At 34.4% G+C, this 14,006-nt stretch overlaps 1 protein-coding gene and 2 long non-coding RNA genes across 3 annotated transcripts; all 3 read left to right on the forward strand.

Moving 5' to 3' along the window:
* The first annotated feature begins 628 nt into the window (after positions 1 to 628).
* Positions 629 to 7,004, forward strand: LOC109542886 (integrator complex subunit 10). Its single transcript, XM_019912339.2, has 12 exons — positions 629 to 868; positions 1,976 to 2,043; positions 2,209 to 2,458; positions 2,555 to 2,773; positions 2,835 to 2,944; positions 3,496 to 3,695; positions 3,806 to 3,991; positions 4,052 to 4,239; positions 4,295 to 4,465; positions 5,028 to 5,177; positions 5,240 to 5,334; positions 5,452 to 7,004. Exons 1-12 carry the CDS (start codon positions 725 to 727, stop codon positions 5,612 to 5,614), a joined length of 1,944 nt encoding a protein of 647 aa, XP_019767898.1. The 5' UTR covers positions 629 to 724; the 3' UTR covers positions 5,615 to 7,004.
* Positions 7,005 to 7,333: 329 nt separating this feature from the next.
* On the forward strand, positions 7,334 to 11,242 carry LOC109542887. The gene is made up of 4 exons (XR_007281936.1): positions 7,334 to 7,692; positions 7,887 to 8,145; positions 9,963 to 10,106; positions 10,165 to 11,242. It is a non-coding gene; the product is annotated as an uncharacterized LOC109542887 (long non-coding RNA).
* An 85-nt stretch (positions 11,243 to 11,327) lies between these two features.
* Positions 11,328 to 12,980, forward strand: LOC109542907. Its single transcript, XR_002172465.2, has 2 exons — positions 11,328 to 12,490; positions 12,552 to 12,980. It is a non-coding gene; the product is annotated as an uncharacterized LOC109542907 (long non-coding RNA).
* The last annotated feature ends 1,026 nt before the right edge of the window (positions 12,981 to 14,006 follow it).

Genomic DNA, 14,006 nt, shown 5'->3' on the forward strand with positions numbered 1-14,006 from the left:
TTTTAAATGCCAACTTTCAAAACAGGTGGATTGGCACAAATGGGTTTGAAAACTGGCCCCCCAGATCTCCGGACTTAACTCCACTAGATTTCTTTTTGTGGGGTACATGAAAGGAATTGTGTACCATACGCTTCCGACAAATTCACACGATTTGAAAACACGTTCACATTAAACACTAATGCCTAAGCTTATAATAATGCTATATTCTGATTGCACATTTTGTACATGTCCGAGTTAAAGTTTCTGTTAATTTTTAATCATTTCATATAAAAACCGCATCATTTTGATTTGAACACATTTTTGTTTTAAAGTCTCTATACGTACCAGTTTTCTGCGTGTTACCTATAAACCAACATTATTACGTTAATGAGGCAGATTTCGTTGAAAAACATTGTTGCCGGATTTTCGATCTAGTTTTTTGCAAATTTTCCAATTTTTAATAAGAATTAATTTTTTTTACTATTTTCCCCGTACTCCCCAAAATACCCCAGGGGAATAAGGCCAATTTTAAATCACCCTATATTTTTGATGGGTGTGGTCATTGCAGATTCAAGTTACAACCCTATCCAGAAACTCTGAACATCCAAGCTGGGAGCTGATTACGCCTGCATGCCATTACATAGTCTAACAATTCTCCTAACCTCATAAATTTTGGTGAGCTGAATTTGATTAGTAAAAGTGTGTTAGAGTTTATTTGGAAATTACAAGCTTATTTCTAAACAGAATGGAAATGGAAGTTGATTTAGAGCAAACTGACGAAGAGTACGTGATACAAAAGGCAAAAGAGGCTCTAAAAATCGATCCATTTGCTGCCAAAGCCTGGATGCTAACAGCCAAATCTTTGTATCCAAACAATTTTTGGGTGCAGGTAAACAATTTAATAACATTGAATTATTTGGGTATATTTCAAATGTTTGCTAACTGTATACTTTAGTTAAACTCAGCTCGACTGAACTCAGCCTAGACAAGTTCAATTCAATACTGGACTTACTCCTTGGAAACTTAATGAAGGGGGCAGTTGAGTATATGCTTTCAGCAATGACAAAATACTTTCTTTGGTCAGAATTATGTTTATACATTTTTAAAAAGTGTAGATAATCAGTACATTATCATACGATAACTAAGGAGAACGCAAGTCTTATAAGATAACAAACAGAATGAGGAACCTACTAATAAGCAGTCATTTATTCTTGGCAACACTCAACGAGAGCTGTACTGCCAATAAAAAATATGTTTCTTGTGATGTTGAAAAAGGTATAAAAACACGTGGCTTGATGTTTTCCTCCATTATTTGACACGGAAAATAACAAATCATCACTTACGCTTGAAGTATTAGGCTAGAAACTAAAAGAAAATTTATTAAAACCGGTTAATTTGTATTAAAGTTCAAATACTTTAAAATGTAACAAACAATCCGGTGCAACATATTTTAAGAAACTGAGTAGTTCAGCCACTATACTGGGGAAAAATGGAGAAATTTCATGAAAATGACACAGTTTTTAATATAAGCCAAGGATGGATTATCCACTGTTTCATTGGTTACCGAGCGCAAAAGAAAAAATTATCAGAAACGTTCTTCTGAAAAGTAAAATTGTAGATGAATCTGACTGCTCATCATCAATGAATCAAACATAAAAATTACTGGTTTAAAAAAATGCAAACAAACTTTTTCATTTCTTCTGCTTTTCATCGGGACAAAACAAACAGCCGAGAAAATTTTGAGTTTTTAAAAAGTTTGTGAGTGTGTTTGTTTGCAAGAAAACTCATATTAACAAACAGCGTAAAGCGACGGTATCAAGAATGTATGGAAGCAATCGAGTAATATTATGAAAATTAATCAAGTGATTTGAATCTAAATCATTGCCCTATTTATATGCAGAATAGTTTCTTCACAAATACTTGACATATTTCAGTACGTATAGGAAAGTTGTCAAATAAAACGATGCAAGTTTTACCTTGTTTCTTTTTGTTACAGTTTGAAACGTACCTAATCGAAAAAACCGCCGGTAATGTCAAAGAAGCTGCAAAATGTTTTAGTGATTTGTAAGTATTTATTTACTTTCAAGTTCAGTTTAACTAGTGTTCAATCGTTAATGCTGTAGCAATTAAAATAACTTACATTTCATATGGAATTGTCAAATTTCTTGTTGTTGCACTTAATATCATATTTAACCAAAAACGAGACTCAGTTAGAAATTTTGATTTGAGGATTGGTAAATTTCAACAAACCCCCGATCTTTGGAAAGAAATCGAAAAAGTCACTGCCGCTCTACGCTGTGAAACTGTATCCGAAGATCCAGAAACGCTATTCTTATGTGGAATGTTTAAGCACATTTCCTCAGATGTGCAACACAAGCTGTTGCTTTTTACAGCCGATCACTGTGGAGATACTATGGAACATTGTCGGTTACTTCTGCTGCTTTTGCAAAGATTTCCTACGGCAATTTCCAGTTATGGTGTAAGTTATGCTACCTGCAATAACGAAAATAGTAGTTTGTATAAATCATAACGATTTTTAAACCGAAACTAATATGTAGGGTTTGTATTATTTCAGCCAAGGCTGGTAGACACTTTGCTGTACGCGGAAAAACATGGCGTAGATACACAATATCCCATCAACTCATACAGAAAACTACTAGTGTGCGAGCTTTTGCCACTCTTAGCCAATCAAGAAATAAAATTAGACCTGGCTTCTAAACTATTACTGAAACTGTTGTCTAAGTCGCTGGAGTATTATCTGTGCATATTAGGAAAAGCAAGTGCAACTTCCCAGGTATTACTGAAAGTAATTTTCAATTTTACCTGCATTTGAATCATAAAATTAATTGTTTTAGGACAGTGATGGCAATATGGAAACTATTTGGTTCAAGTTATTTTGTGTCATTGCTTTTGTTGGAAGACAGCTGAGTTGGGAACCACATTTGACCAACTTTGTCACTAATTGGTGAGAAGCTTCTTTTTAAACGTTTCCCATAAACCGTCAAATGTCGGTATCAGAGCAAAACCCCGAAAAGATGCAAAGTTCTTGTGTGATGTGAAGGATGAATTATTTATATTTTGAGAATGGAGCAGATGGCTAAAGCTACTTTTCCCACTTGGTTCGTCAGTAAAATATAGTATTAGTACCGAATAAAATTTTCAAAGCTTCAGATATCCGAAAATTATCTGGTCAATAGTTAATATCTTTTCGGTAGAGCGTTGCAACAACTATCCTCCACTAATGAGGCTTTATCAGATAACCTAAGGGGATTCGAAGTTTAACAGCATCTAACTTGAAAGCGTTTAAAAATATTTTAATAGTTACTTAGACCGGTTTGATAGAATATCTTGAGAGTTGTCTTTGCCCCATTGGGTTCCGCCAGAATATTCCAAAATCTAAAGCGACAGACGCTAAGTTTCAAAAAACTTTTGATGAACAGGTTCATACATATCTCCTTTTTTAAGGAATATAATAGGAATTAATTGATCCTCATGAATAACAATCAGCATCCGTAGGTCAAAAGAAAGCTACTGGCAGAAAATTCTAAGTGCCTGGCAAATGAAAGCGAAAGTATCAGTCCATGATGACAAACAATTGTTATTTTGTTTATCCATATTTTTCCTGCGTTGTTTACAAGAATACAATATGAGCTTAGTGCCTGAACAACCACCAGGGCAAACTGCAACTTCCTACCTGTTAGTAGAAGGTTTTACAGGTAAGCCAAGAGTCATCGGATAAATCATTAACTGAGCTTAAACATACTTGCGTATTCGACTTCTATATGCTATACATCGATGTAAAAATTGTTGAAAATTTACTTTGAAGATCCCACCTTGCCTCAGCCGATATCAGAGCCTAAGAGCAAAAAGCGGAAAGGGGATACAGAAATAATTCACATGACCAATCCACATATTTCGGTCCCCAAATTAGATTTGAAAGCTCTGCAAAGTAATTTCTTAATGTGTGTGAATTGTTGGGACTTGATTTCTGCCAGTGAAACTGTGCATAGAGGTAAGAATATTTCTTGTATTTTATGTGTGCAGGAGCTATGTAAAAGTTGATAATTTTCAGAATTTATCAAAATTTATTCCCATTTACAACTGGACTCCTGGCTGTCTTTATTCCTAATAGACTATGCATTATACAGGGCCAAATATGACGAAGCCATAACGTGTGTGCAAAAGCTAACAGACATTAATGTTTTACTGGTCAAGTACATTCGTCTAGCTAGTATTTTGTACATTAAAAAAAATTTCCGTGTATGTATATTTTTACCAGTTAGTCAGCATATTCAACTAACCAACGTCTATTTAGGCATGCTTAGAACCGATACTTCTTGCTCTCCCTCTAATGCCAACGAACAACCCAGGTTGTTTAAGCACGCACCTAATTGTGGGTGGAAATCAACGACATCTTCACTTTTTGCCTCTAACAAAAATGGCGATTTTACAGTATTTGGTAAAAGTGTTGTTAAGGTGCATTAAGGTAAGTAGCAATAAAAAAACTGTTGTTCCACAGATTTCTTACTTTTATATTTATATGTCTGATGTAATTCATGGTATACATAAACCTCATTTTTACTTAACGGTATTTTCATTGAGATATCTTAAATATAAAGAGATCCGAAGTCGGTTAAATTAGGGAAAAATTGCGCATTTTGATGCTGAACAAAATGGTTCTTTAAAAGTTTCTATTACTTCCAGAAATATTTGGGAAAATCCGAAATTCGCTTAAACGATTTTTTCTCATTTCATTTGAAGATATATTTTAAAATAATTGTCACACTATTAGAACACGTTTTAATTCTCTACAAGATTTTATTATCATAAGTAATTGATACCGAAGGAAAGATTCTTCTTTTAGTGGTATCGGAAGTAGTCTGAATTTTCGAACGTTTAAAACGCAATTCTGGTAAGCCTCAGAATGAGCCACTTTGCCCTACTTTAGCAGACTTCGTATCTTTTACTGTATATAAAAGGAAATTGATTTTAGAAAATGAATTGAGACGATTATTGAACCTATTTTTATCTGTAAAAACATATTTTAGGAAAATATGGGAAAACATGGCTATAGCGAACTTTCTATTGGTCATATATTTGTTCTGGTGCAGTTAGATTGGCCACAGGAGGAAGATTTTATTCCAATGCTTTTGGAGGAAATCAAGCAGCATCAAAGCTTTCAGTATCATCTTTTCCAGGTAGGCCAATCGCAAACTTATCAAACATTGTAGACATTATATTTATATATTTTTCATTTAAGAGTTACATTATTAATGTGGATATAATGGAAGAACTGACTTACTTATGGACACCCCAGGGAGGTCAAGTCAATTTGGAAATATTACCCAATTTGGGGTAAGTGTAATTAGACCTTAAAAAATGATGGAAATTGCTTTAAGTGCAAAGCTTTCATTAATTTAACCTGCATGTTTTTGAGTGAATATATTAACAGATTTATATTATATTTTTCAGGAGTCAAAGACGAATTGGGACAAGAGGAGCGGACAAAGGAGCAAAAGTCGAGTTGAAACAGGCGATTAAACGGCAAGTCGCACGCAGCAATGAAAAACTAGACGATTTGTTAATCAGCTTTTTACAAAGCGAACGAGCCCTAATCATGCAGGCGCTAGTATGATGGAGGCACGACATAACAATACTCCCTATGAGTCCCTGAGATCAGTTTGCAAACAGGCCGAAAAGACGAAAAACACGCAACGATTTAACAATTTTCCCAGTATTTTCTTATTCTGCAAAACCCGTTCAAATGCCAGCACAATATTACCCTCAGGATCGAAGCTTGGAGATTGTAGCGATTGACTGTTTTTCCCCACAGACCAACCTTCCTATTGACCCTAAAAGTGATCATATGGAAATTGTTTCCATTAATAGTCAAAACGGGGAACATTCCCATAGTTAAATCAGCAATTACTCATACAGGCGGGGGCGTGAAAATCTTTTTGTTTGGAAAGTGTCAAAAAAACATTGCGACTGTGCCGATTGTTCTTTTTTACTTCTTTATCTATGTACATAATATGAATCTTCTGTCGCATACACGATTTCTTTCGGAACATATGACGCAAAGAGTAATTGAAGAAAAATGGCACAAAGAGTAATTAAGTTAGATCCACTTCATTTTTCTTGTTCAGTTCTTCAGTTGAGTTAAAGCCCAGTTACACGGTCAAGCCGTTTGAACAAACTGGATCTGAACGAAAATCTGGCGTTTACACGTTCAGTTCGTTTTACTCAGATGTGACTTCACATCCCCCCAAAATTGTATTGTTGCCAACAAGATGGAACATTTGGGGGAATAATTAATTTTTGCAACGGCTGCAGTGTGTGTTATAAAGAAAAATATGAACTTGACAACTAAAAGAAAATAGTGTGCGGTCGCTATAATTTTTATTTTTGTCTTTCCTCAGAAGAGGAAACGACTTGTAGGAATCAATAAAGTCACACATTTACCAATTTTAAGAATTCTTTTTTTAATAAACTAAATGATTTTATATCATTTTTTATGACATTTTTCGTGTTTCATCAACATGTTTCTTTTGGACCCGCATTTTGAAACCTATTACCATAGTGGAACTGGAACGTTGTAACCTAAACAGAAAAGCAACCGTTTATCAATCACACTTCTAGCGTTTAAACGTAACGATTTGCTTAAACGATCGGGCTTGTGCAAATGGATTGAGCGTGTAAACGGCACTTTATACTCATACTCATCTTTATCTATGTACGGATATCAGTCTTTATCTATGTACGGAGTGGCAGCCGAAGGTCTGAACCAGAGTAATCCCTTGTCTCTGGTCTGAACCATGTGTCACTTTTTTATGCATGAACGTTTGAAGTACAGCATATGTTTTCAGGTACACTAGTGTTTACGATCCTTTTTAATTGCTTTGAAGCCATTATTAGTGTTAATCGTTGCTTAAGAGTATAATGTGTGAAACACGTGTTGCTATGAATATGAGGCTCAATTGTGATAAAAATGTAGAAAATGAAATAAAATAATAATTTTGTAGAAATAATTGTTTTGGGCAAACCCTAGATGCGTCTGCAATCCAGTAATTTGCTTCGGGTTTGTTGTTCTAATCCACGTTTTCAGCAAGTGAAAAAAGAGCGAATTCCGGTCGTATAAGTAGGTGTGGACTTTTAGAACCTACAGTAAACGGGACGCATAAATCGCTTCGATCTAAAACCTGCTAGAGCTGCGTACAGTGTTGCGCCTTTTTGGTCACGGTTTAAAACGATTCGACCGATATCTCCTGCTACTTATGCAGTCCGATTCGAAAGTGGCGCCAAAGGACACCCTACGTGCATGCTCCCCACTCCCACACCACACGAACCACCGCGGAAATCCCCGAGCACTGTAGTGTGTGGACATCTGCCATGACATCTATTTACCAATGCCCTTCTTAGATATTGACCTCTCTATTCAACTTACGGTTGCTAAAGTGAGATCGCCGCATAGCTGACATGGCAGATGTTCGGAAACCGCCGCCCACTTTCTGCTATCCTCATACAATTCGCGATCTTGTGACGTAACGCTGCCACGGATGATAGACGGCTGACAGGTGTCCTCGCCTACATTTGTTTCAGAAGACGCCCGAAGTGGGAGAAGGGACACATTATTGGACGCTAATTAAGTGGGCTTCGATTTGTACGTCCGACAACTCCTCGCGCCGTGGCGATGTTGCCGTTTCTTCCAAATGGGTAAAAAACGTTTGTTTTAGCTTCGAATTATTTAAATAATATGTACAAGGAAGTACAAATGTTACTATTGGTCCAGTGATCTATTTCCGCTTTTGATCAGGATTGTTGCTGACAGTCCGTGCGAATGCAAAAGTGTAAGGGAGATTAGGTTATAAGTTAGAAATGCTTAAAATTATAATGTCACTTAATTTTAGTTCGATGATTCGGCAATGCTGCAGGCTGGTCCAGTGGAGCCATCGAAGATAAAAGTGGCTTGGGATGCTGCGAAGACGTGGGAAACCGCGAGTTCTCGCGACCATCTTCCCTGATTTTATTAGGAGAGCAGCGCCGTTTATGTGGCACCGAGTTGAACGGTGACTACGTACGAATCGGAGGTGCAGCAGCGGTGTTGCCAAAGTTTAGTTTTGGACAAAGGTTACAGGCTAATGTGAACTGCTATTCGATATCCTTCAGGTTGGTTTGCTGGGGAGATTTTTCATTCATCATGAACGGATGAACGTAGGATCAAATGTCCTATAATAAAATAATTTTTTTTCTAATCAACATTTAGTTATTACAGTCATTCGATTTATGCTTGAATGCTTATTTTGAATTCAATGATTACTGCTAAGTTTAGGAATTTTCTACTATCATTTTCCCTTTAGAATATTTTACTAATTTTCTACTTGAATTAGTTGAGAAATTTGCAAGCTTCATAAAACTGATTTGGGTTTTTTATTTTCTAAAATTCACTTTTCTGCTTAAAGAATGTTTTTCGAAGATAATTTCGCATGATCTGCAGCGTACTGTAGACTTGAAATATATAGTTTAATCATTTTTGTATGCTTTTAACTGCGAATTTGCAAATTTACCTATTACCGTTTTTTACAAAATTTGATTTTTTACTGCAAACACATATTTTTTATGGTTTCATAATAAAAATGATTTACTAATTTTGCTGGAATTATCAAACCCATTTTCTGTGAATGAACCTAACAACTTTTAGTTAGTTTATGCTAATGCTTCATGTGCAGATTCTAATGAAATTTCATTTTGTTTCAAATGTTTCAATCTATTGATATGCTTCCATCTATTGATGTCCGTTTGGGAGCGATAACTACCACGGAGATGGAGGGAAGACAGTCAGAAGCCATTATCCGACCAGTAATTGCTTGTGTCCTATTTCGTAAATCTAAAGAAAATAAATTGTTTTTAAAAAGAGCTCTTGTCGGTGTCATTAGTTAATTCATGTTTTGTAGCGTACTGCAATGTATTATTTAATTATGTTTTCCAATGCTTAATATCCAAGAATCTGCAAAGTTATCTGCTTTATGGAAAATTTAATTTTTTTCTCAACTCCGTTTCTAGTTTCCTAATATCAAAAATAATGTATTCATTTTGCTAGAATTATTAAACCCGATTTCTGCGAAGTGAAACTGACAAGTTTGAGTTCAGGTAATGCTGCACAACAGTGCACCACCAACACAGACACCTAACAATTTTCTCCTCCCATCGACTGTCGCTCTTTCTGCTCTTCTGGTAGCCAGACACGTAATAATTCCGAGGATTTAGTTTTTAAACATTATCCCCCTTTATTTATTTATTCAGATTTTTAATTAATGCCCCTGAAAGATAAATAAATTGAATGAAGCCTTTCCTTAAATGAATTAATTCGTATTCTTAAGAAACAAATGATACAAATTATCTGAAGAAGTAAAAGATTTCATTTAACTAGATGGGAATGGAAAAAAAGAGCATGCAACTATGAAAATGCCCAATCAAATTAATGAAATGGCAAAACTGTGAAAGCAAGATAAAATTGCAGTAATACTCTCCCTATGTACACACAAATAAAATGACATTAAATAAAATAAACAAATCAATTTTGTTAAAACAAATATGGATGGATATATGCAAATTTAGAACAGTTTTGAGCAGGACATCAGAAAGCCTAAGCTACATCCGGCCTACAATGTTCCCTTTTGGCTTTTTGAATGTATGGCCCATATTTTTAATTCTGTCTCATGGAGGGCTTCCCATTATATTTTTAAATCAATATTTGAGAGCCGTTAAAAGTATCCTGTTTTATTCCACTCGCGTTCGGGCAAACAAAACAATTTATTCAACTAGCGAGTGAGTTATGATTAATGATTTCATTCATTATAAGCAAATGTATGTTATTAGTATTTCGTTCATACGTTTTGTTTTAAGTGTGGGTTTCATGTTTATGCGAGCGATAAAATTTGATAGCGTTGTAGTGATGGGAAATTTAAAAATTCGGAAAATTTCAGGGTTTTTAGGGAAAAAACTTTTCCTAACTGTATAGAGGATTATAGATAAAATTCACTACGTTGAAGTTCACGTGCTGGAACATTCTGCGATCCTGCTCCGTTATATAAAAATTTTCTCGAAAAAGCCTCAAAACTGAAAGCCCGGTTTGTGGAAACGAGCCAGTAATTTTAATAAAATAACTAATAAATATTCTTTTTTCAGTCCCCCAATACACAAAACCCACTCACTACATTCATGATCTGTGGTCCCCTATACAAAGACTGACTGTATGAATTGAATTTTATATGTTGTGCAACTGCGATAGCACGCGAGCTTCGGTAAAATAGCAAGAAGGATGGAAAATGAGGCAGGACTGGCTGCAGCACAGTTTCATGAAAGTAATCATTTTTGTTATAAAATCATTAAGGCTTAAGCCACTGAAATAAAGCAAAGCAAAGTGTCCTTCAAATAATTTGTTTATGATAATGGTTCTAAGTGAGTATTCATTCAAACTTATAAATCAGGCCGCAATAAAAAAAAGTTGGCCATAAAAACCACTACTTGAGAGGATTCAATACTAAATTTGAAATTGAATTAGTACTGCCCAATATTTCTTGTTCGATTTCTGGTTTTTGCTGGTTTACGTCGCGAGGAAGAATCAATCAAAAACTAAAGTCAATAAGCTGTGCTTAATTGATGTTAAGCTTCCGATTTTTATAACTAATCTTCTATCTTCAATAATTGTTTAAATTGGGTTGTTAATTACAACTATTTGACTGGAAGTACTTGATTATATTCGTGCTATTGTTAGAAAATAGACGTAAATAATCTACTGTTTATTGAGATTAATTCTATTCTGCAATTCTTTTGCTGCAGAAATTTCAGTTATTAACAATTGTGGTTCTCCAAAACCTGCACTGAAAAGATTATAGAATTTTAAACAATTTTCGATTCAGTTATTTCGGTTAAGATAATTTTCAACATTAAATAACAGAACGTATAAATGAAGGTTCAATCAGTTTTGCCACTTTTTGGTCCATTGAAAGATGCTTCTTTTATCATTTAATCAATATTGAAAAAAACGAACGAACATTTACAACAAATCTACAACTTTCGAATTTAATATTTTTTCCCAAATTGCAAATTAGATGTAAAAACGGCGTGGCCAAAGTTCAATCAATATTCGTTAACTCAAAATCAGAATAGGTCTAGAATTTTGCGTATAGTTCGAATGTGCAATAAGAAGTTCAATATTCCATTTAAAAACATGTAAGTTTGATCTGCTACTTGAATTTGAGACACCCTGTATCAATGGTATTACATTTAATTAAACTAGATGTTAATATATACAACTTTTTCATTTAATATTTTCCTCTAAATTTCAAATTAAATGTATAAACGGGGTGTCCAAAGTTCAATCAATAACCCTGTACAAGGTTCGAACGTGAAAACTACAAATGTAACAAAAAGTCGCAGAAGTGCATGGTTTTTTCACAAGTTATTTTATTGGTTTTTAATTTTATTTAGGCAACGTCTAATTTACCTATTTTTGAATCCACTTTTGATATCAACATGTTTATATCTGGGACATTGGCAAAAAAATCAAACCACGGAAAGCTCTAATGATTGTTTTATGGAAACAAACATTTATTTATACTCCGTTACAATTATTTCCAATTTCCCAAAAACAATCCGGAGTATGCGTCTTGTAACAATAATAAAACATTAAAAACATTTTATTTAAGTTTAGCTGTTTGCAGGAATGGATACGGTTCTGTACAAGAAGCGGATTATTCCGAATTACCAAATTCCAAGTTTAATTTAAGCGAGCTCGTCTGTGTTATTCGGAAAGTTCATTTCAATTGCTTTATCCTCACGAATGCTAACATTTTTACATTGTATCAAATACGAGTGCACTCCCTGGGAAAGTGCGGTAAAGGTTTTTTTACTTCATTGAGAGCTTTAAGGAACTTAGAAGCACTAAACATATATTAAAAAGCTTTACAATTGGCCACAAATGAGGAAAGCGGATAATACTAAATACGGAACTGTAGTAGTGCAAGAATCAGGAATCGAATTAAGAGAGCGCATAGTTCGAAACCTCCTGCTGCATGTTGGTCTCCTGATAAATGCGCTCGAGTTTTAGCAACCATGTGTAACCGTATTACGTCATACGTGAGGAGTCCTCCACATATGTGTGGGAGCCCCAGAGTAGTCGGTTTTACCTAGCATACAGACGCTATCAGAGATACATAAATTGGGTTTGGGTTGCTGGGGATGATCCTTTTTTCCGGTATTGTTTAGTAATTCAAGGTTCACGGGGGCAGAAAAAGTGATTTTTTCGAAAAAATTAAACATATTTTTCCCAACTCGATTCTAAAACGACTTCGGTCCACGATAGAAAGAACTCTCTTCTCTGAATTAGGAAACTTCATCAGCTACAAATAAATACGATACTTTGTAGTAAGTAGCACGCACGATTTGTGCACAAAGTCAGTGGTGTCCTCCTGCCTCTCTTAGCATATTAGGAGGAAATCCGGCCGGGCAGGTAATATAATTAATAATGGATAAGACATTTTAATTTAAATACCTTTGATCTTATGTTCTAGAACCAAATTGGTGCCAAGGAAACAGAAAATACCCCAAGCTTCGACTAGCAGAGTTAAGTTTATTCGGTCTCAGTTCAACTGATGGTCGCAGCTCCTTTCAGTTATGCTGTCCTGGTTCAAATGGAGTCGCTCTGTGCGCGAAAACTGACTCGCGCTCGGAGGCTTGCTTGCAAGTGACGGAAGAAGGAGTGAGTGTGGGTGGTGTGGGCTCTGCCTGCACAGCAACTCCTTTTTCAGGTGTGGGCCGCCCTGCTTCGTACGATACCGAATTAAATTAAATCCAAGATGATGGTATTTAATTTTGTAGTCATCCTACTTGAATGCAGTTCCACCATCCGGTTTTGTAGCCAGGTGGAGGAAACAAACCATTCAGGAAACTGTTCTTTCAACTATTTGTTAGACCAAAAATAATATGATATATAAAAATTATCGTGTATTTTGTGCTATTTCCCAGCAGACCGGTCTATTAAATTTCGGGGTTTCGTTCGTTTTACCAACTTTGTATTAATAGAAGGTTTATTTTCAAACCTTTATTGAGAGAAATCGAGACCTAACTAACTAATTCAAAGTGTTTTTAATTAGTGGCAAATATTATTTCAAAGTCAATTTTGAACGGGTTTTCACGTATTTTTTGTGTACAAACATTAAAACGTTAAAAAACGCAAAAATGGTCAAAATGAGAATATTTCGAAGCACTCTTAATAATTACTTTAGAACATTATATTTCTCTCAAGTACCTGTTTTAAATTTTTCTATGAAAATGATTAGCTGTTGTAGTTTATTGTTTAAAAGGGCATATCATTTTCAATTTATCTTTATAAACCAGTGTAGATACAATTAATTATAAATACCAGTCGTCTTAATATTATAAGAGTTAAAGAAGAAGTGAAATAAGAAATAAGAAGCTAAAGGGTGATTTATGGAAAAGAATAAAATTATTGTTAATCAATGTATAGAAAAGGTAATAAAAATATTAGAATGTAGTTTTTGAGATGGAGAAATTTTATTTCTGAAGGTTTGAAGGTGTATCGTATTTCTAATTAAAAAATTATAGATTGTTACATTGGTATTGATGTATGGATTGTTAGTACCTGTTTATTTCAAAATATAACCATTTTTTCATTAATTCTAATTTTATGTAGAGAGAGCGGGAAATGTATTTTACTTTAGAGATATTTATTTCACCTCACAGACATTTTTAGAAGTTTTACCATTAATTTTATTGATATGGATCTGATATTGATGTTTGATCGATCAGTGATTAATTTTAAGAGTTTTAGTATAATCCATTAATTTTTTTATCGAATTATTGATTCATCGTTTAAAAATTTTTCATTATCATATTTTTAATGACTACAACAATATTCTTTAGGGATACACTTGTTATAATTTCTTGTTTTATGGGAGTTTGTACCTTAATATTCTAAGGTCAAAGAAAGATTTATATAATACTAA

This window comes from Dendroctonus ponderosae, unplaced genomic scaffold (genome assembly GCF_020466585.1).
Source record: "Dendroctonus ponderosae isolate FM_Combo_2020 unplaced genomic scaffold, Dpon_F_20191213v2 Dpon_F_20191213_7, whole genome shotgun sequence".
NCBI classification, from domain to species: domain Eukaryota; kingdom Metazoa; phylum Arthropoda; class Insecta; order Coleoptera; family Curculionidae; genus Dendroctonus; species Dendroctonus ponderosae.

Excerpts from the sequence above, each read along its gene's own strand:
- LOC109542886 (XM_019912339.2), top strand. The coding sequence starts at position 725 with ATGGAAATGGAAGTTGATTTAGAGCAAACTGACGAAGAGTACGTGATA. Across the intron at positions 2,044-2,208 it reads GCAAAATGTTTTAGTGATTT|GATTGGTAAATTTCAACAAA; the intron begins GTAAGTATTTAT and ends TTTTGATTTGAG. Across the intron at positions 3,992-4,051 it reads CAGTGAAACTGTGCATAGAG|AATTTATCAAAATTTATTCC; the intron begins GTAAGAATATTT and ends GATAATTTTCAG.